Consider the following 23256-nt stretch of genomic DNA (forward strand, 5'->3'; position numbering starts at 1 on the left):
GTCTCTGTCTCTGTCTCTGTCTCTGTCTCTGTCTCTCTCTCTCTCTCTCTCTCTCTGTCTCTGTCTCTGTCTCTGTCTCTGTCTCTGTCTCTGTCTCTGTCTCTGTCTCTGTCTCTGTAATGAGCTGAGCTGTTAAAAAGTCATAGTGGGTTGAACAGAATCCACAAAGAAAAATTGCAAATCTATTACCAGAATGCATTTTTTTTTTATATTAAATCAATCATTCACTGCGATGGATTCCTACCAGTCCGCTAACTGGTGTTTAACTGATTGGATTCCATTTCCATTCCTGGAGAATCGATTCAACCTTCAGTAGCAATCCACTTCCTGATGCACCATCCCTCCCTGGAACTGAGTAGTGTAACCTCCTGTCTGTCTGTCTGTCTGTCTGGTTGTCTGTCTGTCTGTCTGCAGGATGATGGTGTGTGGCGTGCTGACCCTGATCCTAAGCTGGGCATCCCTCGGCGCAGATCTGGCCACCGCTGTGGTGAGTCCATTAGCTCATCCATCCTTCCTCCCCTTCCTCATCCTCTTTCTCCTCCTTATCATCCTCTTCTTCCTCCTCCTTCTCCTCCTCATCTTCCTCTTCCTCTTCCCTTCTTTCCTCATCATCTTCCTTCTCCTCTTCCTCCTCCTCCAATGTGATTTGACTGAGTGACTCAAATTATTGCAATTACCAAAGTCAATCAATGCTTATCGCCCCGGCAACGTTGATAAATCAGCATGATGTATCAGGGGCCATAGATGTATATATATACACCTTTAATTTTGTGTGCGTGCGTGTGCGATTGTGTGTGTGTGTGTGTGTGTGTGTGTGCGTATTTTTTTAACCTATATTTAACCGGGAGAAGTCTCAATGAGATTAAAAATCTATTTTACAAGAGAGTCCTGGCCAAAACAGGCAGCAGCACAGTTCCACAGTTACAGACAATAATTTAAAAACAACAGAGAACATATAGAGTCACCGTCAGAACATCATCAAACAAAGCTTTATTTGTGTGTGTGTGGACGCGCACAACGGGCTTGACACAATATGGAATGTGTGAAGATGACTCCAGGCAGGGTTAAACAGAATGATAATATTTGATCTACTTTTCCCCCACTGTTAATCGCCATCTCTCACCTGTCTCTGTGAATAATGTCGTCACAGTACATCTTCTATTCAATCAAATCTATAAATAGATTGATAAATTGATTCTCTCTCGCCTTGCTTCATGAAAAGATTCATGAAATATCCCAGATGCAATAATGTATGTTGAATGTGTGTCTGGCTTTAAAAAAGGCTGCTGGCTTTCACAAAGGCTGAACACACATCCTTTCCTCATTTCTCATGGGCGCCTTACTAGACGTGCTGTCATCATAATAGCATCATCCCTCCAGCTGGGTTCACTCTGCTGTGGGCCAGCTGGTGTTTCCTCCTGATCAGTGCAGGTTGTAAACCGATGCACATGGATGAAGGTTGACCACGGCCCGCCGTGCCCGCGTCGTCCTGCGCCATGCATTCCTTCCCTCAGCCTCGGAGCTAGCAGCGCCTTGGCAACAACACAGGCCTGACAATTGCCCTCCCATGGTTGGCGGCAGCTGTCCACCAAGACACTTATTAGAGCACTGCCACAGCTCACTGCCACAACAGTGGATTAATCAGCACTGTCGCCGTGCTTTGTGTATGTGTGCTTGTGTGTCTGTGTGTATGTCTATTTTAGGAGAGGAGAGTTTAATGGCCCATGCAAACCTACAGGAATAAAAAAAAGTGTGTTTGAAAGTGCGCATGTGCAGGCACAGTTGTGTCACAGGGTAATTGTGCAGGCCCCAATTAGCATAGCGCCCGGGCACATTGAACATTAACTTCTAATGAAGACAAACTTCTGCAAATCTCTTGATTCTAGCGAGAGATTCTTGTCTATTGGACAGACATGTCCCTTTATAGTGTTTTAAACAAAGGCTCTGTGTGTGTGTTATGCAGCTAACAAATTAGCCTCTGGGGATCTAGCATCCATGCAGAGTAGCCCCCCCCCCCCCCCCTTGAAGTTCATTATGAGTTGCTGGGCACTACTGAGAAGCTATGCTAGCCATGTTGCTATGCTAGACATGCAAGCAAACTTCATTAGTGTTAGCCCTCTTAAGAGAGTTGCTTTGTGATGGCCAGAGCGGTTTAGTATTCAGGCAGCTCCGTTGGGAGTCTACTGTCCTCCCACTAGGCTGGTTGGCTGAGGCAGATGTACCATGGCTGTCAGGAAGTGATGCTCAAGTGACAGCTTTTAAGAAAACCTGCAATCAATGGTTTGAACACATTGCTTTTCCCACACTGGTGCAGAGTCTCTGCATTAGTCATACCTTTTTCAGGAAAGGGGAGTTGGTATAAAGCTTTGTCATTGGTTGGAACATAAAAGTACTTTTCTTAATTACGTCTTAGTCCCCCTATTTTGTATTCTTTGACCATAGAGTGAGTAAGAGTAGATTAACCTCTACTCTTAATACTGCGATCTCTTGAGTGTGTTTCTGTCTTTGAGACACCAGGCTCCTTTTGTGTCTAACTGAAACGGTTAACTTCTTCATGTTGCTATATTGAAGTTCTCTGGTAACATATTAGTCTTCTGTTCTTTACATTTTTCTCCAGGGAACCAGTGACTTCTGCGTGGCCCCTGACCGGTACCTAATGAGCCAGACCAAGGGGATCAGTGCCGGTGAGTTTAGACGTCAACAGCGATGTTGTGAATAAGACGGCATGACGCCATATGCTGTGAAAGTAATTGGTGAGAGGGTGTCTTTATGTGGATAGTTTAGTAATCAGGTTTCTTTCCTGTACACTTCTGTGTGTGTTTGTGTGCGTGTCTGTGTGTGTGTGTGTGTGTGTGTGTTCACCCACAGAAATCCTGCACTATTATGTGTACTGCAACCAGACTCTTTCCAACCCCTTCCAGAAGGTAGGGCAAAATAAACATTGCTGATTTTTTTTCTATACTCTGAGTCCCTGCCTCTGAATGCATCCCCATTGTTTTCAGCTATTTTATATTCTTCCTCTATTTTCTTATTTTCTCTCTCTTAAACCCAAGGGAGACCTTTTTTTCCCCATCTCTCGTTGTCTCGACCCCTTTGTCTCCTCGCTCTGTCTGTTCCTCTTTGTCCTCCCGTCTAAAAGGGAGCAGGCCCTGCACACTAAAGAAAAACTCGCCTGCATTTTCATGTTGGCATCTTGTGTCTGAGACAAAGGGATTTGGAGTCCAGAGGAAAAGCGTTTAGGGTAGAGGTGAAGTTCTGTCTACAGCAAGACCCCCCCCCCACACGTCCCGCCCCTCTGCTCCTCTCCCCTCCTTTACCCCACCACTCTCTCTTCCTTCCTGGCCTCCTCTCTATCACAGTTAATTTCACTGAATATACTGTGAAGACAAAAAGGAGAGACACCCTTTTCCTTCTTCTCAATTGATTTAGCTCTATATGCGTCTCCTTCTATATCGTTCTCTACCACTCTATCTACCTCTGTCTATCTCTCTCTCTCACGATCACTCACTCACCCACGCACGTGTGATCTCTTCCGAAGAGATTGTGGGTCAGGCGATGAGCGGACGAAGAGAGTGTGTCTTCCTCTGTGGCGTCGTGGAGCTCGCCTCTCACATTGTATTATCTCGTGTGTGGGGTGGACATGCACTCCAACCCACAGCAGCACAGACACTTCTGGGCCAAGAGGAAAGCGGTCCCCACACCCTCACACCCAGAGTGACCCTCACCCTGACCCTGTCTCACCAGACCCACAGAGAACCAAAGAGCTCCAAGGCTCAGGGAGCAAAGGGGCTGAAACTTAGACGTAGTCTCACACTCACTCTCTCTCTCTCTCTCTCCTCCATTTGGCCTTCTCTCTGCACCAAGCCGGCACTTTCGCACCAAAAAGGAAAAGAAAAAAAAACACCAAAAACACCATCAAAAAAAACTTTTTGTCTCCAAAGTAGATCGATAGTAGATTATGTGCTAAATAGCTTTTGACACAAAAAAAACAATGTTTTGACATTTAGCCGGCTTGGTGTGAGGTCAGACATAAGAGCTAGCCTTCTCCTGGCACTGACACCAACTATGATGAGAACAGTGTAGGGATGTTAGGTTGAGGGCTGGGCCGTCACGGGGGAATTCAGCAAAAGGTGTCCTGATTAATGAACCAGCAGATGGATCAGCCTCCAATCAGCTTCAAAGGTCGTACTTGAGTAAGGAAGGAAGCTTCCACAATGGGCCGATGATGTCAAACAATACAGAGATCTCGCAGTTGAAATGTGATACTTTTAGACTTCATATAAAGCGTGTACACATACACGCACGCAAATGCACTAGTACACATACATATACACAGTCTTACACGTACATATACACACTCGTACACGTACATATACACACTCGAACACATGCAAACATTATATTCTATTAGCTTGTAGCTGATAGCTGGTCACTCTATGTCATTGTTCTTTGTCAGGTTAGGCCTACCTAGTCATCATCCATAATGTCTCTCTTCTCTCCTCTTCTATTCTCTTCTCTCTCTCTCTCTCTCTCTCTCTCTCTCTCTCTCTCTCTCTCTCTCTCTCTCTCTTTGTCTCTGTCTCTCTCTCTCTTCCTCTCTCTCTCCTCTTCTATTCTCTTCTCTCTCTCTTTGTCTCTCTCGCTCTCTCTCGCTCTCTCTCTCTCTCTCTCTCTCTCTCTCTGCCTGTCTCTGTCGCTCTCTCTCTTCCTCTCTCTCTCTCCTCTTCCCTTCTCTCTCTCTCTCTTTTTGAAAGGTTCAATTCCCCTTGTCTAGTATTTCCCCTTGTCTACCCTCAGCATGCCATGACTTCCTGTGGCATGAAAAGCCCCAAAGAACCATCCTTCATCTTTGAACAAAAGCAGTGCATCGGACTAACGTGGAAACAGTTTTCACCAAAGACCTTTTGACATGTCACTGAGAGCAAATGCTGGAGGATAAAAATCAGAGAGAGAGCCGTCATGTTTTTGGTATGATGGTAAATTGCAGCTTCCTGTCTGATCAGAGGGGGGCTGTGATTAAGTTGTCATCATTAACGTGTGCCTTTGTCAATTATTCTAAAGTCAGTCTAGTTTTATTTATAGTTAACGACAGGGTTTAAGAACTATTTAAGTCATTGATCTTAAATTTGGGCTAAATTAGTCAGCTGCGCTTAGATGTTTTGCGCTTAGATGTAATTTAAGAAAGGGGTTACAATAAGTGCCCACTTGATTAGAATAAAGAGGGGAAGAAAATGCCGACGTAATATGGGGAGAAGATGGCAAGAATGTGGAGACCCATAGTGAAAATTGAATCGCTGGGATCCCATGACGTTGTGGTTCTGATTCAATCAGACGTATCTGAGAGAAGGGACTTCAATATTCAGAGATGGAGGAGGGTCTGGTCGGGGTTTGGCCGGCCGCTCACAGCGTCGTGGGCAGCGATGAATACGTGCTTCAAACAGGCCGCGCTCAGTCACAGTGAAAACAGAATATTTTATAAAAGGCAAACATACTCATTGCTTCCCCCTTATTTAAATGATTTGCACGCTACAGCATACTGCACTCTACTGAACCACAGACTCCTTGAGAAGTGTGCATGTGTGTGAGATAAGTGTTTTTATACACTTTATGGGACCACAGTGCATCGACTTTCCAGTTTAAAGTTTTAAATTACTAGAGGCCTTCGTGTGGGTTTAAGTAATGTGTATGTGTGCGTGTGTGTGTCTGTGTGGATTGGGGGTTGGGTGGCTGGCTGTGTGTTTGTGTGTGGGTGTGGGTGTGTGTGTGGATGTGTGTGTGTGGATGTGTGTCAGTGTGTCAGTACTAGGCAGACAGAGAGCTGTCACAAAAGAAGCCTGAAGTTATTTAAAAGCTCATTAAAAAGCTAGAGCCCTTTCATAAGCTCGTCTGGTCATGTTTTATTTAGTGTCACATTAAAAAGCGTCTTTGTAAGGTCAGCCCTTTTTAATATCAGTCAATAAATAAAACAAACGTCCCCATGCTGTGTGTGTGCGCATGCCTGTTGCGCTCCGCAATATGAACATGTTCTAACGATGAATTGTTTATGTGGTTGGTTAGTCTCTGACAGTGTTTCAGAGATCGCTGACCACCATGCAGATCCAGATCCAGGGCCTGCTGCAGTTTGCTGTTCCCCTCTTCCCCTCTGCAGAGGTACTAACACACATACAAACACACACATGCACACATGCACATGCGCACACAGTAACACACACTCAGGTACATACAGTAACACACGCACACAAATGTGCCGACGCACACATTCATGCAAACGTGCACATGCACACAAAAATAATGTTTATTGCCTACACTCTAAAACGTATCGCCTAAACTCAAAGACCAAAGACGAAGAGTCCTAGTCTCTCGGTCTCACCTCGACCCATGACCCTGACACCCTGACCTAACCGGGCATGTTGTGTCCTGGCCCAGGGAGACCTTCAGGGCATCCAGAACCTGCTCAACTCCTCGGAGGCTAGCCTGCACCAGCTGACCGCCCTGCTGGACTGCAGGGGACTCAACAAGGTGAGGCCACGACCCGCACCGCTCCTGACCAGCCACGCAAGCAGGCAAGCCGGACAGCCGGGCCCGCTCGCTGAACTGAAGCGGGCCGTGAGCCACGTCAACACAGGATCTAGTGGAGGGGGGAGGTGCTGAGGGGAGAGCCGAATAGGATGTGAGGGGGGGGGTAGGACGTCTCAGGAAAAGCAATCCAAAGTGGGTAGAAGAATGGCTCAGTGTGTGTGTGTGTTTGTTTTTGTCCATGTTTGTTTGTGTGTACATCTGCGTCCTGTCTGTGTGTGTGAATGTATCGACGCGTGTTTTTATCTGCATCCGTGTAGGTGTTTGTGTGTTTAAATACATGTGTGTGCATATGTGTGCTTGCGACCTCTGACCTTGCCCCCCCCCCCCCCCCCACCAGGACTACCTGGATGCGCTGGTGGGCGTGTGCTACGACGGCGTGGAGGGCCTCCTGTACCTGTCTCTCTTCTCCATGATGGCCGCCTGCTCCTTCTGCATCATGCTGTGTGCCATCCCGCGGGCCTGGAGACAGATAGCGGCTAGGTCAGTCCGCCTCTGCCCCACGTTCATGGCCTCCATCCACCTGACCTCCCACACACTCTCCCTGCCTACAGATACATCGTCAGCCAACACACAAACACACCCAAACCACTGTGTAATGTGGACACGCTTCACACGGCTTCTATAAGCCCTCTTTGTTCTCTATCGTAGAGTTCAGAGACACAATAGGAGGGATTGTCCCTGTGTTTGGATGAAACCGGCTGCAAATCTCTCCAGCATGGGTGTTCTTATTTATATCCATTCTTAGTTCCCAGGGTCAGGGATCTGAGGGGTTGGAGTCGGGGGATAAATGCTCCTGGTTCACCACAGGCTGGAGACAAGTGGTCAATTATCCATGATTCCCCCCCCCCCCCCCCCCCCCCCCCCACAAACACACACACACACGCACGCACATGCAGGAACACACACACACACACACACACACACTCGTGTAGAAACAGGCTAACACAGACGCACGCACATGCTGAAACAAGGGCACACACACACGCACACATATGCAGAGACACACACGTACACACACGCACTGCGATGCACACACATACAGAAACACTCGCAAACACACACTCTGCATACACACGAACATTCCCAAACGCAGAGGGAGAAAAAGCACACATGCAGACACAAACAAACAGCCACAAACTCTTTAAGACACAGCAATTCCGAAAACAACTTTTAAACCCACCGCAGGGAGCGGGACTACGACGACATAGACGACGAGGACCCCTTCAACCCGCGAGCCCGCCGGGCCGGCCACACCCCTAACCCCGCCCACCCCAACATGCACAGCTTCTGCAGCTACAGCAGCAGCATGGGCAGCCAGAGCAGCCTGCAGCCCCCCGCCCAGCCCCCCGCCCTCTCCAACGCCCCCGTCGCCCCCGACTACATGTGAGTAGGGGGTGGGATGGACCGATGGGGGGGGATTGGGATTTTGGGGATATTATGTCGATGCACAACAGAAATGAATGAAGGAGGGAGGCGTGTGCGTGTGTGTGTGTGTGTGTGTGTGTGTGTGTGTGTGTGTGTGTGTGCGTGCAGGTGTTTGTGTGCAGGTGTGTCTCTGTAGGTTTGTTTGTGTATGTCTGTGTAGGTATGTGTGTAGGTGGGTTAGTGCAGGTGTCTGTGTGTGAAGAAGTAGAAGGACTTACATGTACAAGACTTAATTATTATCTGACATATTGTAACATCTAATGAAAATCAATGCAATCTATTGAAGCTTCAATTTGACTTTCTACCTCAGAACAATCCAATGGGTTTGTTTTATTCAACATGCTCGTTGTGGCTTCATAAGGCAGGTGTGTGTTAGAGAGTGGGACTCACTACCACTACTTATCTGACCTCTCTCTTCTCCTCTACCCCCCCCCCCCCCCCCCCCCCCCTGTAGGAACCAGGCAGCTCTGTTTGGTGGGAACCCGCGCTACGAGAACGTGCCTCTGATTGGTCGAGGCTCACCGCCCCCCTCGGTGCGTTGGGTCCCGGAGGCAAAGTCCTTCTTGTGATGTCACTTCCTCCCTTTGAGCTTAACTTCAGTTCAGTTGACAAGAAATGTTATTTATATTTGATGATACATGTTTAGGAATTCAGAGTGAGAATGAATTATATAATGTACTTCTACGTTATATAACACTTTATATACTTTATACGTTTATATGAACGTTTTTTTTGTTACAATTTGAATGGTTCACATACTTTGATACTCAATACTCTTAAACATTTCCAAGAGCATTTCACTCTATCTTTTGTTGGTAGTGTAAGTTGCACCGCTGCACAGATTCTCTCCTCGCCTCGTTCAGACTTACGGAGATCATTAAAGAGACAGACACCGCTTAATAATTCACCCCCAAACATCATTGCACGTCTCTTCCTCGGAATCCGGGGAACCCGGACTCCCGAGGGAAGGGGTACGGGCGTCGCCGGAGGTCTTTTACGCTCGCCTGAGTTTGGGGTTCTCTGCTAGAAGAATCCACCCTTCTCGCTTCGACACTTCTCCCATCTTTTCAGCAATTATTTTGTATATTGATTAAATATTTAACATCCGCCTCGACCTAGAAGGCGACTGAATCGCTGGCATGTTGCGAGATTTAGATTTTCCTTTCTTCGTGTTTTGTAAGTCGGCATTCTGAATCGATTATTAAGTTGGACTCTCATGTCTATCTGTAGGGGTCTACGTGAATCTCCGACACATTACAAATTTGAACTTATTCTTCTTTGCGGTTACTAGGAATAGTAATTTACATATGACCTGTCAGATTAGTGTCAACCAATCCTCTTGTTGAACTGAACCAATGCGTGCCAAAACTATGCAAGCAATGTCTCATCCTTTTCCTCCTTTATTACAACTAACCATGGCGTACAATTTTTTTTTAGCTTCTTTAACAGCTTCTTTTATGTATGTTTTCTTTGTGTGTGTGTGTCATATCTTTGTTTGTTTGTATCTTTCTTTTCAATATTTTGCTCTCTTTTTTTAAATCCACTTTTGGAGGCATACTCTCAGCAATATAGAAACCGAGTAAGTCCACTTTACCCGCCTTTCACTTCGTTCTACAAAGAGAAAATCCCTTACTCTTCGTCTGATGCATCCTTTGGTTCACATTGATCTCTGTCCCGATTCTCCCATTCATCTCCCTTCCTCGGCATGGTTTTGTTGCACAACGTCACAGTTCCCCCCACACCCTCCTCATTCCACAAGGTCTACTTCAACGGGGCCGGGACGCCCCCTCGTGGTAAAGTGGTGATAGTGAGGTTCCAAAAGTACACCATACTCATGCGTGTATTATGCGTGTACTATGTCGCCCCCTTTTGGTGAAAACGTGGTAGTGGTGCTCCCAGATACCCACAACCTGTGCATGAAGTCACAACTCCTCATTTTAATTCTATTGCGTGTACTGGCCAGGAGCTGAGACTCTGGGCGTAGTGTGTGGTGCTATAGAATTTTAAATGTCCCTGGGCAATGTTACAAGTCACCCCCCCGCCAGATATGTGTTTCCATTCACTGTGAATGACGCGATTTCTTGACACACAGAGTTTCAACAGTTTTCTTACCTTATGTTGAACAAATTGTTTTTATTTACCTTTAATGAAGCTAATAAGCAGGCCTAGCCTAAAGCGGTGCCAGGTGTAGGTTAAACTGGCACCTGGAAGCATCTTGTATGATTACAGGTAAAGAAAACAACGTATGGCGCTTGTATTAACCTGTCTTTGTCTCCTGCCTCCTCCTCTGTAGTACTCCCCCAGCATGAGGGCTACCTATCTCTCCATGACCGAGGAACAGAGTAGACACTTTGGGAATGACTTCCGGGCATAGACTGTGCCTCCTCTTCCTCCTCCTCCTCCTCCTCCTCCTCCTCCTCCTCCTCCTCCTCCTCCACCACTTTCCCAGTGCCTCCTCCTGCCTGCCTTCTTCGTGCCCCTCCCCAACACAGAGACTCCTCAGCATGGGACCCCCCAAAGCAGACAACGTTGTGTCCCCCTAGGGTCAAGCCGGCGACGTGATTGGAGGAACAGCCATCACACGTTTTTTGCCAATGCTTAGTAAGCGCAGTCGGACGGGAACTTATGTTTTTTTTGACGTCCACGAAGAGCACTGCTTGAACTCGACTGATTGTTTGCGTCGCCAGGGTTGGTCGGATTCTTCGGACCCGCGACTCCCTTCTTAGACCCAAACACTTTTTACCACATGATAAAAGCAACGGAAACGTTGATATGCTGTCGACTTCGCACTTGATTGTCGCCCAGTGGCTTGCTGCCAGGACCAACGATATAGGAAAGGGTGTGTGAAGAAGGTCTGGGGTGAGGTCAAAGGTCAAAGGCTGCTTTCTGTTTCCACTAAATAACCTGCAAGCTGGAAAGGGATGGATGACGGATGAGGATGAAAAGGACTTTGACCGGAAGGGTGATTTCTTGAAATACTACTGATTCTAAACGCTGTCCATGAAATGAGATAGGGATGGAGAGAGACAGGGTTTTTTTTGCCTATTATTTTGATTGTTCCTGTTATTATTAAGCTGGCCTTTTGACCCAGGGCCGATTCAGCAGTGAAAAGATATTCGGTTCTCTGCCATAACATTTGCCAAACGAGATTTATTTTCATTGTTTTCCGAAACAAATCATAGAGAACCCTTTGTTAGATTATATTTTGGGCGGATTAGATACGAAGCGAATATTGCAGAACGACAGAAGTGGGAGGTTTAACAGACAAATGTGCTTGGCAGCAACATGTGCGTATTTCCTGTGCGTTGTGCTCACTGATTTGTGTTTTCTTTTGTGAAGGCACAAAAACAAACACTGTAAGCATGTTGAAGATATATCCTAAGGTGTAGCTATCCTGTCGGTTGTTATATTTACAAATGTATTACAGATGTGCACACTCATACGCCCGCCCGCCCGCATGCACACACACACACACACACACACACACACACACACACACACACACACACACACACACACACACACACACACACACACACACACACACACACACACACATAGACAAATGTGTATTTCTTTTTGCTATCTCACACTCTGTAAATAACATTGACAGTACAACTATGGACTTTTGCCTTTTGTTGTATGAACATAATTTTATTTTAATTATCTGTGTTTGTCCCAGTGTCACTCTTAGTAATAATATAGAGTTGTGTTCTATTCTTTGGCCTAGCTTTGGTACACAATGCATTTTTGAGAACCCCCTGTATGATGTAATAGATGATACAATCTCGTACATAAAGTACAACTAATACTAAATAATGCCAAATGTTTAACATGACTTTAGAAGTTGTGTTAATCAGACTTAACCCAACTAATTGAATTGTCCTCAAACTCAACTAAAAAATGTTCAGCAATATTATCACATTGTTTGCCTTTGTTGTTCTCAAATTGATCTTAAACAGCTGACATGTGAATTTTGTAATTATTTAATTTTTTGATACAGTTGATTAGGTGTTATTTTTTCCCCATTGCATGTTTCACTGTCGCCTACCGCCATGGTGCTTAACTTTATGTGCGACGTCCATACATAATTGTGAACTGAATAAAAACAACTTTTTAGTAGATGTGTTTTTTTCTAGATATCCCATATTCATCATCACTGTCATACTAATAACTAACTTATGGTAAAAAAATAATAATGTTTTACTTTACTTGCCATAGTCTATCCTCGTGAGACCCTCCTGATTTCGGGAGTTCACGTTTAGTTTCACTCACGATGCTTGCTCTGCACCGTTTTTCTTTTCGTTTTTTATTATTATTACAGAGAAATGTATAACTAAACCCCTCCTTTAAATAACAAACTAAAGTGACCAAAGCGTCTCTGGGAACACAGTCCCCCGTGCCATGGGCTCACCCCATGGATATATTAAAGAACCCTCATCTCGTCTCTTACGTCAGGTGAAGCACTAGGGGCGTGGTCTCAGGGTGTTGCTAGGATACGGGAAACTCTTCCACCGAAACACTGTTCGCTTCGGAAAGTTTACAAGGCGTAACGCAGACTTCACGTTTAGCTGTCACCCGTTTCCCCGGGGACACTCAGGTCAGTTTAACACTCACAGTTTATATTTATGATGCATAACAACCGGTGATAGCGACAGGGTGCTCCTACTACTGTTTGTAACCCCACAAGCAGACGACAATCAAGCTGAGAGTTCCCATCAACAGGGACGCATTCATTTGCTGTTCAAGACTCTGTTGCCAGATTAGGCTAGATTACCCTCCCAATCTGGCAACACTGGTTCAAGATGCAGACGTAACCATTAAATTGCTATTTATTTTTTAAAGAATTAACGACTTTCACACACACACACACACACACACACACACACACACACACACACACACACACACACACACACACACACACACACACTTTCATTGCAATCAGATGACAACATGGAGATAGTCCATGTCTACACCAAGAAGCGCAGTGACTTCGGTCGTCCTTGTAACTTCTCTGACCGGCCCGCTGAGCTCCGCGTGGACATCTGTCCTGACCCCTCCCTGGGGGAGCCCTTCCTGGACCGGAACCCCTGTGATGTCCCGCTGCAGTGCTCCCAAGACATGTCCGAGCATGAGGTAGACAGGCTTGGGGAGGGGATGGCTGGCCTGAGGGGCTTTATGTGGAAAAAAAATCAACAATTTGGAAACGTTGATTCGTAAAGAGATGAAAGATCAAGTGTGGTCCTACAGCTCTTTCATTTAATTAATAAATTGAAATATGGTAAAAATCAGCAGACAACATACATAACAATATAAATGAAAACAAAATGAATACATCCTTTTGCTGAAGACGTATTGCTATGCCTATAAGCATTGAACTGAAAAAGTTGTTATTCATGTTTGAGATTGACAGATCATACGTGGACATCCATTATGAGATAATAATCTAAACTAGGCACTAGCCAAAACGTCCCTGCAACGTGCTGTTACTCCACTCTACTCTATCCTACTGTGACCTTGCCAGGTGAACACGGATCGCTATGAGTCTGTGTCCTGCGGGATAAACCATGTTGAGGGGGGCTGGCCCAAAGACATCTATCCCCACGAGATGGAGCAGACCATTCGCTTCAGGAAGAAAGTGGAGAAAGATGAGCACTACTGCAACACCGTTCTCCAGCTGGGCAGCGTAAGTGCCCCACCGTGTTTGTATGAGTCCTTTTACTGTATTTATTTAGAAAAAATACAGTTTGCAAACCTGCATGCAATTACTGACCTGGTTATAAGGCTTTGAAACTACCACTGGTCAACAACAGTTGGAGGCATACCTCATGAAAAATAAGTAGAACTAAATGAAGTAACTAAGTAACTTTATAGAGTGAAATGGACCCAACATTCGTGCTTTAACGCACGATCCATGATAAGCCTGCAGTCATAGCTATGCATTCTTTATAGCGAGTCTGTCAGTCCTAAGGCCTTCAATTGTGTTTGTGTAATGGGCAAAAACGTGTGTGTGTCTGTGTGTCAGTGTGTGTGTGTGTATGAACATGCACATGCATATGGTTACATGTGTGTGTATGAACATGCACATGCATATGGTTACATGTGTGTGCATGTGCTTGCTAGTCGCTGTGTGGGTGGATGCTGTTGTCTGTAGAAGCATGTCGGTGCGTAGGAAATAGAGAGTGATTCATGCTGTCGATAGCGCTTCAGTCTCTTTCTCCTGTACTTTCACTGCAGCTCATGGAGCACTGCATCAAACAGAACAACGCCATTGACATCTATGAGGAGTACTTTGAAGACCAGGACTTAGTGGAGGACATGCAGGAGTGTCCCTCAGCCAAGACCATCAACATCTTTAGGTGCCCCCACCCCCCACTACCCAACACCCACACATCCACCAACCACCCTGGCTACAGCCGCAAAACATTTGTGTTTGTTAGTTTATTGCCAATAATTACATATAGTAATATCATTCACATTACAGAGAAATTATTTCATCACATCACCATTTAACGCAGTGATATGTAAATATATATGAGTATATGAGATATGAGTACAAAGTCTCTTTAAACTTCTGTCCTTCTGTCTTTGAGGGACCCTAACAAAGTAAAGCGCACGGTAACCAGTATGTCGTGGCAACCGGGCGGCTGCAGGAAGCTGGCCGTGGCTTACTCCTGCCTGGACTTCCAGAAGGCCACCAAAGACATGAGCTTTGACTCTTACATCTGGGACATTGGTAGGTGCTCGGACAGGTCAGGGTCGGTACTGGAGGGGGGCATTTCCCTTCTGCTCAAAGACACTTGCCTTCTATTAAAACATTGTCGTAATCATGGGTTTCAGTTCCGACACTCAAGCCAAAAGGTTAAATTCCCCTTCAACCAACCTAAAGGCATTCCTAATGGCATGTCTGTGAATACGCTTGAAGTCGGTTTGGATGCTTCTGCAAAATTATGAATAGTAATAATCCTTAAAGTTAATATGACTAAGACTCAAGAGTGGGCTGATTCTCCTTCCAATTTGCGAGGACAGCATTTCAGAAGCCCTTTTAAATCTTTTTTTTATTTTTTCCTTTTTTCAGAGAACCCAAACAAGCCGGAGATGTGCATCAAAGCCGTGTCCTCGCTGGTGTGTCTGGAGTACATCCCCACAGACTCCCACATCCTGGCGGGGGGCTGCTACAATGGACAGATCGGTGAGTCCCACATGTGTGTCATCATGTGCTGTGCTGGAAACTACATGCTACGTCTCGGATTCAGTGAGAGAATCATTCTGACGGGAAACGGTTGCTACTATTTCTCTTATATGGCAATCCATCGATAAGTGCTTATTTTCCTCACTGACAAAAGGTGTCTTTTATGGGCTTTGAAAGCTTCAGTATTTTATCATACAAATGAATGGTGCACTCCAAGCAGGACAAAACCAAAAAGGACAAAAGTGTTGTCGCTGTAGCGTTAATAACTTCAAGGTGAATATCTTCACGAAAAACATTATCCTTTCTCAAAGTGTGTGTGTCTGCGTGTGTATGTGTTTGTGTGTGTTTGCACATGCGTATGTGTGTGTTGGACTCTTTCGCAGCCTACTGGGACACTCGCAAGGGCAGCCAGCCGGTGGACACGTCCAAGATAGAAAACGGCCACCGAGACCCCGTGTACAAGATCATCTGGCTGCCGTCGAAGACAGGGACCGACGTGTTCTCAGCCTCAACCGACGGCCAGGTAAGCCAAGCCCTCACCGCCGCCTCTACAAAAGGTCTCGCCGTCACCTAATCCCTTCCTCAAACGGAGGGAGGAGGACACAATGGGGACACGGTGTGGCACAAAAAAGGCCCCTTAAGTCCTTCATTTGGCCAGCGAAGTCCGATACGTTGCAAAAGGTCAGGCTGCACTTTCACGGGCCCTTCGCTGGTCAGTGGACCGCGTTATGTTACAATGCGGAGGGCAAGGTCAAGAGTTTACAGTGGAAAATACGCAAGGCCAAACGTAGCACACATACGAGGGGAAAACTCGGATTTGAGGTTGAATCCCAGTAGAGCAAGCATCGTTGACCTTGTGTTTTTCTTCTGAAAAGCGAACTATTCATTGCCCCGAGCAGGCTTCCGGTGGCTGTAAATAGGTTCCAGGTGTCTGAGCTCCTGCTGTCCTCTCTGTATCCTGCTCTCCAGGTGCTCTGGTGGGACACCCGTAAGATAAGCGAGCCCACCGAGAAGCTGATCCTGGACCTCAACAAGGAGGGCAACCTGGATAACGCCCTGGGGGCCATCTCCCTGGAGTTTGAGTCCACCATGGTGAGCCCCTCTAACCACAGTCCAAGTATGAAAGGGTTGAGACGTAGTATTGTCGAAATGTTAACTTCTGCAACATTTTCAAAGTTGGCAAAATTTTCAAACTTCCCATATATTTAATGTAGGGCTGTCCCTGACTCTGAATTTTCTGAGTCGAATCAGATCTGCCTTTTCAGTGCAGAGATTCGACTATTCGGCGGCCGTGCAGGGCAGGTCTTTTGGAGGTTAAAAAAATGAGTTTTCTTTCTATTAACACTCTGTTTTGGTAGGCTATACGCCTTTTATATATGCTTGCGCGTTGCGCTCATTACGTTCTCACCTGAACAGTTTTCTGTCAATCAAACTCGTCGGAATTGTAGCCAACTTATTCCTGTCGGGTTTTAATTAGGCTCCTGCCCATAATGCGGTCCAATAATGAACACGGGGCTCATGTATAGGCTAGTGGATAATCCACTATATGAGCCCCGTGTTCACGATCTGATTGCATTTATTGAGCCCGAAAGAATACACAGCGCTGTATCGCCACACTGACTGCGCTCCTAGAGAAAATGTAGCAATAATGTAAGGGAAGACAGCCGCTTCCCTCTGCGAGATTCTGTCTAGCAAACAAAGTTACAATGAATCAATCGCCACAGTGACATGGACAGTGTCTAAATAAAGCTTGTCTTTATTATTATCATTAGAGCTATGATGCAAATGGTGAATATAAAGCCTGCGGTGGCATCTGTACGCGCAGTTTGCAATTTATTTTCAGCACCAACTGCCGCTGCAGAAGAATAATAAAAAGTCACAATAAATGTGTTGATTCATGCATATGGTCTGACACGTCTACACTATAGGTTGGGTCTTTTAATAAATAAATAAATAAAGGAAAACGGCGGGGTTTCCCGACTGATGAATCGAATCATCGACTTTCAGGGGACAGCCCTAATTTAATGTGTGCCAAATCATATTAATCACATCTGTGATCAATCAATTCCGTTCTTCATTGTTCAATATATCTGTTTCATTGATTTCCCCAGCCCACCAAGTTCATGGTAGGAACGGAACAGGGGCTGGTGGTGTCTTGTAACCGCAAGGCAAAGACCCCCGCCGAGAAGATTGTCAGTACCTACAGCGGCCACCAGGGGCCCATCTACGCCCTGCAGAGGAACCCCTTCTTCCCCAAGAACTTCCTCACCGTGGGGGACTGGACAGCACGCATCTGGTCCGAGGACATCAAGGACGCCTCCATCATGTCCACAAAGTAGGCGGCCAATTTAGCAAGAGGTGTGTCTCGTGTATATGGCGAGGATACGCTGAAACAATCAAATATATAACCTAATATACTTTTATTGAGATGCATAAAATAAAAAAAAGCTGTGACGTTGTCTTGTCAACCAGTGTCAGCTGACTACATTTCCCCTCTTATTCTAAATATACTGACTCAAGGTTTATCTCATTGTATGTTTCATCTAATATAAAGGCACTCCATTTAATGCTAGCTCTCAAATAATTGTCCAAACATGTGACGCTATCCAGCAGTACACACACACGCAAGCACACCTACACACACACACACACACACACACACACACACACACACACACACACACACACACACACACACACACACACAGACACAGGGAATTGGTGGCCCGGTTGTGGGTTCCTAATAGTCTTGGTTGTTTTGTGCAGGTACCAGATGTCCTACCTGTCGGACGCCTGCTGGAGCCCCGTTAGACCATCCGTGTTCGCCAGCGTCAAGATGGACGGGACGCTGGACCTGTGGGACATCCTGTTCAAGCAGAACGACCCCACACTCAGCCTCAAAGTGAGCACCTCCTCATCCTCTCCACTATTACCAACACACTGTTGGGTCCAAAAGTTTCCAAAGGACACAGCCTAGGTGCCGAGGAGTCAGTAGCTCAGGAGGTAGAGACGTTGATTTGTAACCGTACGGTTTCTACTTCTACTTCGAGTGTCGAGGTGTCCCTGAGCAAGACACCTCCTAACTCCTCCTGACGAGCTGGCTATTGCCTTGCCTCGGTGACACCGCCGTGAATGTGTGTATTATTGGTAGTCAGATGCTTTGGATGAAAGGGTCTGGCAAATGCCCTAAATGTAATCAATCAAAAGGAATATGGCCCTAAACAGCCCCAAAGCCTGCAGTCAACAGTTTGTATCAGTGGTCGCCAACCTTTGACTTTAGGTATACCACTAAATTGTCATCAGACCTTTGGCGCACCACCTCAAATGCAAACAGTAAAAGAATGTCAATGCACATGCGGTGGCTGAGCATGCATGGCAGTTATAATTAGACTCAATTATAGCTGCCAGTGGGAAACAGCGGAAAGAAAGAGCCAGCACCACTACAATGGAAAACATATGATGGAATGCATAAAGCAACACTATTTTAAAATGAGAACAAGCCATAACACTACATTTATTTATAGTATATAAATAAATACATTTATGTCTGCTTTTTTCAAGATTCACCTGTAGTACCACCTGTAGTACCCTTGCACTTTGCCACTGCTACGCGTACCACAGTTTGAAAACTGGTATAAATATATACGCTTACACAACTGAGAATGTTGTCAGGAGACCACCAAAAGCGTTAAACTGAGAACCTCTGCAGTCAGACCTCATGTATAACATGGGGCTCGGAAGGTCAGGTGTGTCTCGTTACCCTGAAGGGAGGGACTGGCTGAAAAATAACTATAAATACTGAAGCTTTTTTTTGGAATACTGTAACACATCACTTCCGATGTCTTGTGCTGGTGCCCGGGTCAGGTGTGTGACGAGGCCCTCTACAGCCTCCGCATGCAGGAGAACGGCCGCTTCCTGTCCTGCGGCTCCCAGCTGGGCAACACCACGCTGCTGGAGATCTCCCCCGGTCTGTGCACCCTGCAAAGGAACGAGAAGAGTCTGGTGGCGGCCGTAAGACTCCTCTGATCACCGCCTTTGGTGTTTTGACCTTGTTGCGTGGTCATCATCCATATAGCCATCTCACAGCACTAATGACGAGGCCGCTCTTTTAACAGTCCAGGGGTCGGGCAGTGGATTCAACTAGTGTCTACTGACCCGTGCACTGGTTCCTAAAAGTAGCAGAGCCATCATTAGCAGGTTGATTGACACCTGTGTTTTTCCTACTATTACGCCTCTTGCAACAAAAAGTCAGTTGGATTCATTTTGTGGAGGCTTTTATCTTCAGAGACCTACAGTGAATTTGGGTACAGATCATTTTGTGATAAGCAAAAGCCTCAGACTATAATATATGGTGACAAACAAAATGTTGCCTTTTATTTATTTGCTAACTATTTTTTGGGGTAGATTTAAGGACAAATCTATCTTTCGAAGCTGTACCCAGCTCACAAGGACATACAAAGCTGAAACCTCAGTGCAACCAGCCTTATTAACAAGACATGGGCCAAAAGGCCACCTCCATTCTGAAGGTATTTAACAAGAAGAGCAGATCCTCAGGTGCGAGTCCCAGGACGGGGAGGGGCCTTGGTCGGGGGGACCAATTGCCTTTGCCTTTCTTCCAGATGTTTGAGCGGGAAACCAAGCGAGAGAAGATCCTTGAGGCGCGGCAGAGGGAGATGCGTCTGAAGGAGCGCAGCCGCTCGGAGCAGAGCAAGGATGAGGACGCCGGCGCCGCCAGCGCCCGGGAGGGGGACGGCGAGGAGACACCCGAGGAGATGATCGCCCGCGCCGAGGCCGAGTTCTTCGAGGTGATCGACGCCGAGCTCAGGAAGAAGGAAAAGGAGGAGGAGAAGCAAAGGGTGAGGTTCTCTGGGGGGGGGGGGGGGGGGGTTTGCAGGGTCCGCATGAGACACGTCATGGTCCATAACGTCTCACGAAAGCTCTCCCTCAACATCCAGGATGTGTACGTTTACTACCTGTCCACACATTAATATGACTGTAGCCAATGTCCATGCTACAGGCCACGTTAAATATAGATGGTTAATATACAACTCATCTTATAAATACAAATATATTTTGTATTTATCCCCCACTAAGGAGTCATAATAAGGATAATGAGTCACCCACTGTGACTCCTTATTCCTTTGTGACAAAAATAAACCAATCGACAAAAGCCAGCGGCCTTATTGCGGCAGATACAACCCCGCAGACGCCATCCCCGCCCCACTGTCCCACGTCCCTGGCTGGTTGGACGTCACCAGTGATGATGTCACCAGCGATGACGTCGCTGTTATCAGTCAGAACAAAGCCACACCTGAGTTTTTTTGTACCAAGACAAAACGCTGCGGGCGTGCCTCTGGGAGATAAAGGCTCTGGCCTCTCCTGCGGCCAATTAGTTGGAGGCATCTCATAGAAATAGCAAGCCCTGAACTTCACTATTACAATTGGATTTATGGGGGGGGGGGTGCCACAGCTGTTGGTCCCAGCTAGTTAAGTCTTATTTATGCTTCTCTTCTTTTCATTTCAGGAGAAAGATGTCTGTGAAGAGAAACTAATCATGGAGGAATCCTAAAGATACCCAATTTTTCCAGAATCTGAACCATATTCTTCTTCCACAATGTCCCATTTAAGGAATGTTCATTCAGCTTTGTTTATGTAAAGTATTAAAAGTGTGTGCATCGCACCTGGGAAATCCTCAATAAAATATAAAATGCAAGTGTAATAGTGGTTTGAACTTTTTGTTATACTTTTGTAAGCATATTGGTCACATAGGTAGGCCTACAATAATTGGTGGATATAATGTATATTGCATGTAACTGCAATGTGGTGGTAAATCAGGATAATAAAAGAAATGTATTTATTTAAAACAATCAATAAAAAAAATTAAAAAATCTATAATCGAATGTGTTTTCGACGCGACACTTTTCAAGGGTGTCTCCAGCAGAGGGCGCAAGAGCGTCGAGAGAAGAGCATTGGAGCTGCTCTAGTGATTTCTTCACCGGAGAGCCGCCGCCGCTGTTGTACACCGCGGATCTCCAGGGACAACACGCACACGAATTACACCAGTCGATTGGCTGCCAAACACAGAATGGACTAGCCAGGATAACGGGTAGAGCAGGTGAACTGTTGAACCGTCGTGCCTGCTATTCACTCTGTCTGCCTCTAGATGTGTTGTTTCGATGATTAGTCCCATCGAGCTATTTCAAATAGTTTAGGATAAGGAGAGAAGGTTATTTCAAGCGTTATCCGCCAGCCAGCTTCTCTACGTGCTGTTTCTTTCTTACCGTTCTGCAACTCGCTCTACTGGAAGAAGGCAGTGTTCAAGACTTTTAATAGCCGCGTTTATTATCGTGCTCTTGTTATATCGACAGGAGGACAGCCTTACAAGTTCACCACTTGAAGCCTTGGAGAGGGTGAGCAACAGGTGTATTGTTCTGCAGCGGACCATGCAGGTGTCACCAGTCAGCAGGATGCGGGACTATGAGGGTCCCGTCGTCCACCATTGACCGGCCCCCCTGCTGTATCTAAACCCGGGTCGAGGACCCTCTCCCTGGACTCCAAGATGAAGGACACAGGGGAGACAAAGGACCACCAATTAACCGTGAGTTGAGCAATACTTTCGATTGTTACTTACTTACTCACTTAAGTATATTTATGTATTGATATTGATATGTCTTGATTGTATTCACCTTAAAACCGCTTCTGCTTTTTATTGTATTTCCTTTAATTGTATAATTGTTTATATTTTGTTTAGTTATCATAGTGCAGGCAAACATATAGATTATAAATGGCCATGCTGGTCTGCACAGTATATACTGTGGCCCATATCTGAATAATTCACAGTGTTGCCATGTCAGTTGCCTCAACTTTGCACCAAGGCCTATGCAATACACCACACAATGGCTCTCGCTTTTTTTTTTCTCACCCTCCACTTGAACTGAACGTTTTGTTCAATTGGCTGCTGTTTGGACTATTGTTGTAACTGATACCGCACCTACTTCTGCAGTTCACATTTCATCTGTTCATAAGTTTATGAATCGTTGGATGATGTGACTGGCTTTTTTTGTTCTGTTTGAGGTTACATTCTAACCACTGATTGTAATTGTGTTAACATTGTGGTTATGATCTGCTTTTCCAATGTTTGCATATTCTAGTTAAATATTCCTGAAGGAATACACAATTCTAGGCGATAGACTAAGCAATATTAAGCGTAACTATTGGTTACTGATATCATAGGGGAACAAGCTAATGTCGATTTGAGGTTAATGTATTGTGATATGTTAATGTAGTCCCATGCCCTGCTACACTTGATGGTTTTCGTTTCCTATCGTCTATCAGCAATTATTCATGAATCAACAGCAACTTCTTGATGTTGAGGCAGCAATGCTGATTGTTGGAAAATATCTGTCGTGTCATTTCCCTCTTGTGTCCCCTGGGCAGGTGATGACGGCATTCAGGTTATAATAGGTTTAATGAGAGCAAAAAAAAACCTTGATAGACTGAATCTTTTTCCCTCGCGTTCAACTTTAGCATAAACATAGCCCCTTACATTGAATCTCCCAGGCATCGTGACACAGATTGCCAAGTCCATTATCCTAGAAAATAATGATTTCATGCTTTGATGGAGATGGAAGTGCTATTTTTCTTACATCATTTCTTTCCATATCAATCCATTCATTCAATATGAAGTATCTTATATAAGCACGATATAGACCAGTTCATTCCGAAGTAAAATTGTTATGGTTTATGAACCTTTTTTCCTTTTGTGTTACCTTCTTTGTGAGGATTCTTATATCCAGACAAAACAATTAGAATGCGAGTGGCAGCAGGGACCTGCCATGTGTGTTGACATGTGGGGTTGACTGAGCTCTGATGCAACTCTCTGTGGCCCCCAGGTTGCCCTGAGGATCCGGCCCTTGAGCGAAGCGGAGCAGGATGACGCTGCCACTGTGGTGGCCCACCGATTGGATGAACAGGTCAGGTCCCCCCCCCCCCCCCCCCCCCCCCCCCCCCCCCCCAATGTGTGCACGTGTGTGTTTCCCCACATCTGTGTTTGTGTT

The 23256-nt window shown here is 45.8% G+C and overlaps 3 protein-coding genes across 3 annotated transcripts in view; all 3 read left to right on the forward strand.

The window, feature by feature from the left end:
* ttyh2 (tweety family member 2) overlaps nucleotides 1-10405 on the forward strand; it is a 42244-nt gene extending 31839 nt beyond the window's left edge. The window contains exons 6-14 of the mRNA XM_079756378.1: nucleotides 415-487; nucleotides 2618-2684; nucleotides 2869-2924; nucleotides 6058-6150; nucleotides 6427-6519; nucleotides 6917-7059; nucleotides 7765-7962; nucleotides 8459-8537; nucleotides 10298-10405. Of these exons, the coding sequence (XP_079612504.1) occupies nucleotides 415-487; nucleotides 2618-2684; nucleotides 2869-2924; nucleotides 6058-6150; nucleotides 6427-6519; nucleotides 6917-7059; nucleotides 7765-7962; nucleotides 8459-8537; nucleotides 10298-10378 (883 nt within the window). The 3' untranslated portion in view covers nucleotides 10379-10405. The remainder of the gene's footprint in view (nucleotides 1-414; nucleotides 488-2617; nucleotides 2685-2868; nucleotides 2925-6057; nucleotides 6151-6426; nucleotides 6520-6916; nucleotides 7060-7764; nucleotides 7963-8458; nucleotides 8538-10297) is intronic.
* A 2555-nt stretch (nucleotides 10406-12960) lies between these two features.
* Nucleotides 12961-20768, forward strand: dnai2b (dynein, axonemal, intermediate chain 2b; the record flags this gene model as incomplete). Its single annotated transcript, XM_079757531.1, has 12 exons — nucleotides 12961-13143; nucleotides 13532-13693; nucleotides 14245-14366; nucleotides 14601-14743; nucleotides 15086-15199; nucleotides 15583-15722; nucleotides 16169-16291; nucleotides 17311-17534; nucleotides 17966-18101; nucleotides 19064-19210; nucleotides 19819-20055; nucleotides 20724-20768. The coding sequence occupies 12 exons, from the start codon at nucleotides 12961-12963 to the stop codon at nucleotides 20766-20768; spliced, it is 1776 nt and encodes a 591-aa protein (XP_079613657.1).
* Nucleotides 20769-21758: 990 nt separating this feature from the next.
* kif19 (kinesin family member 19) overlaps nucleotides 21759-23256 on the forward strand; it is a gene marked incomplete at both ends in the record, with an annotated part of 39514 nt that continues 38016 nt past the window's right edge. Inside the window, 2 exons of the mRNA XM_079757086.1 lie at nucleotides 21759-21797; nucleotides 23092-23172. Of these exons, the coding sequence (XP_079613212.1) occupies nucleotides 21759-21797; nucleotides 23092-23172 (120 nt within the window). The remainder of the gene's footprint in view (nucleotides 21798-23091; nucleotides 23173-23256) is intronic.

This window comes from Pollachius pollachius (assembly GCF_949987615.1).
Source record: "Pollachius pollachius genome assembly, chromosome: 19".
NCBI lineage: Eukaryota > Metazoa > Chordata > Actinopteri > Gadiformes > Gadidae > Pollachius > Pollachius pollachius.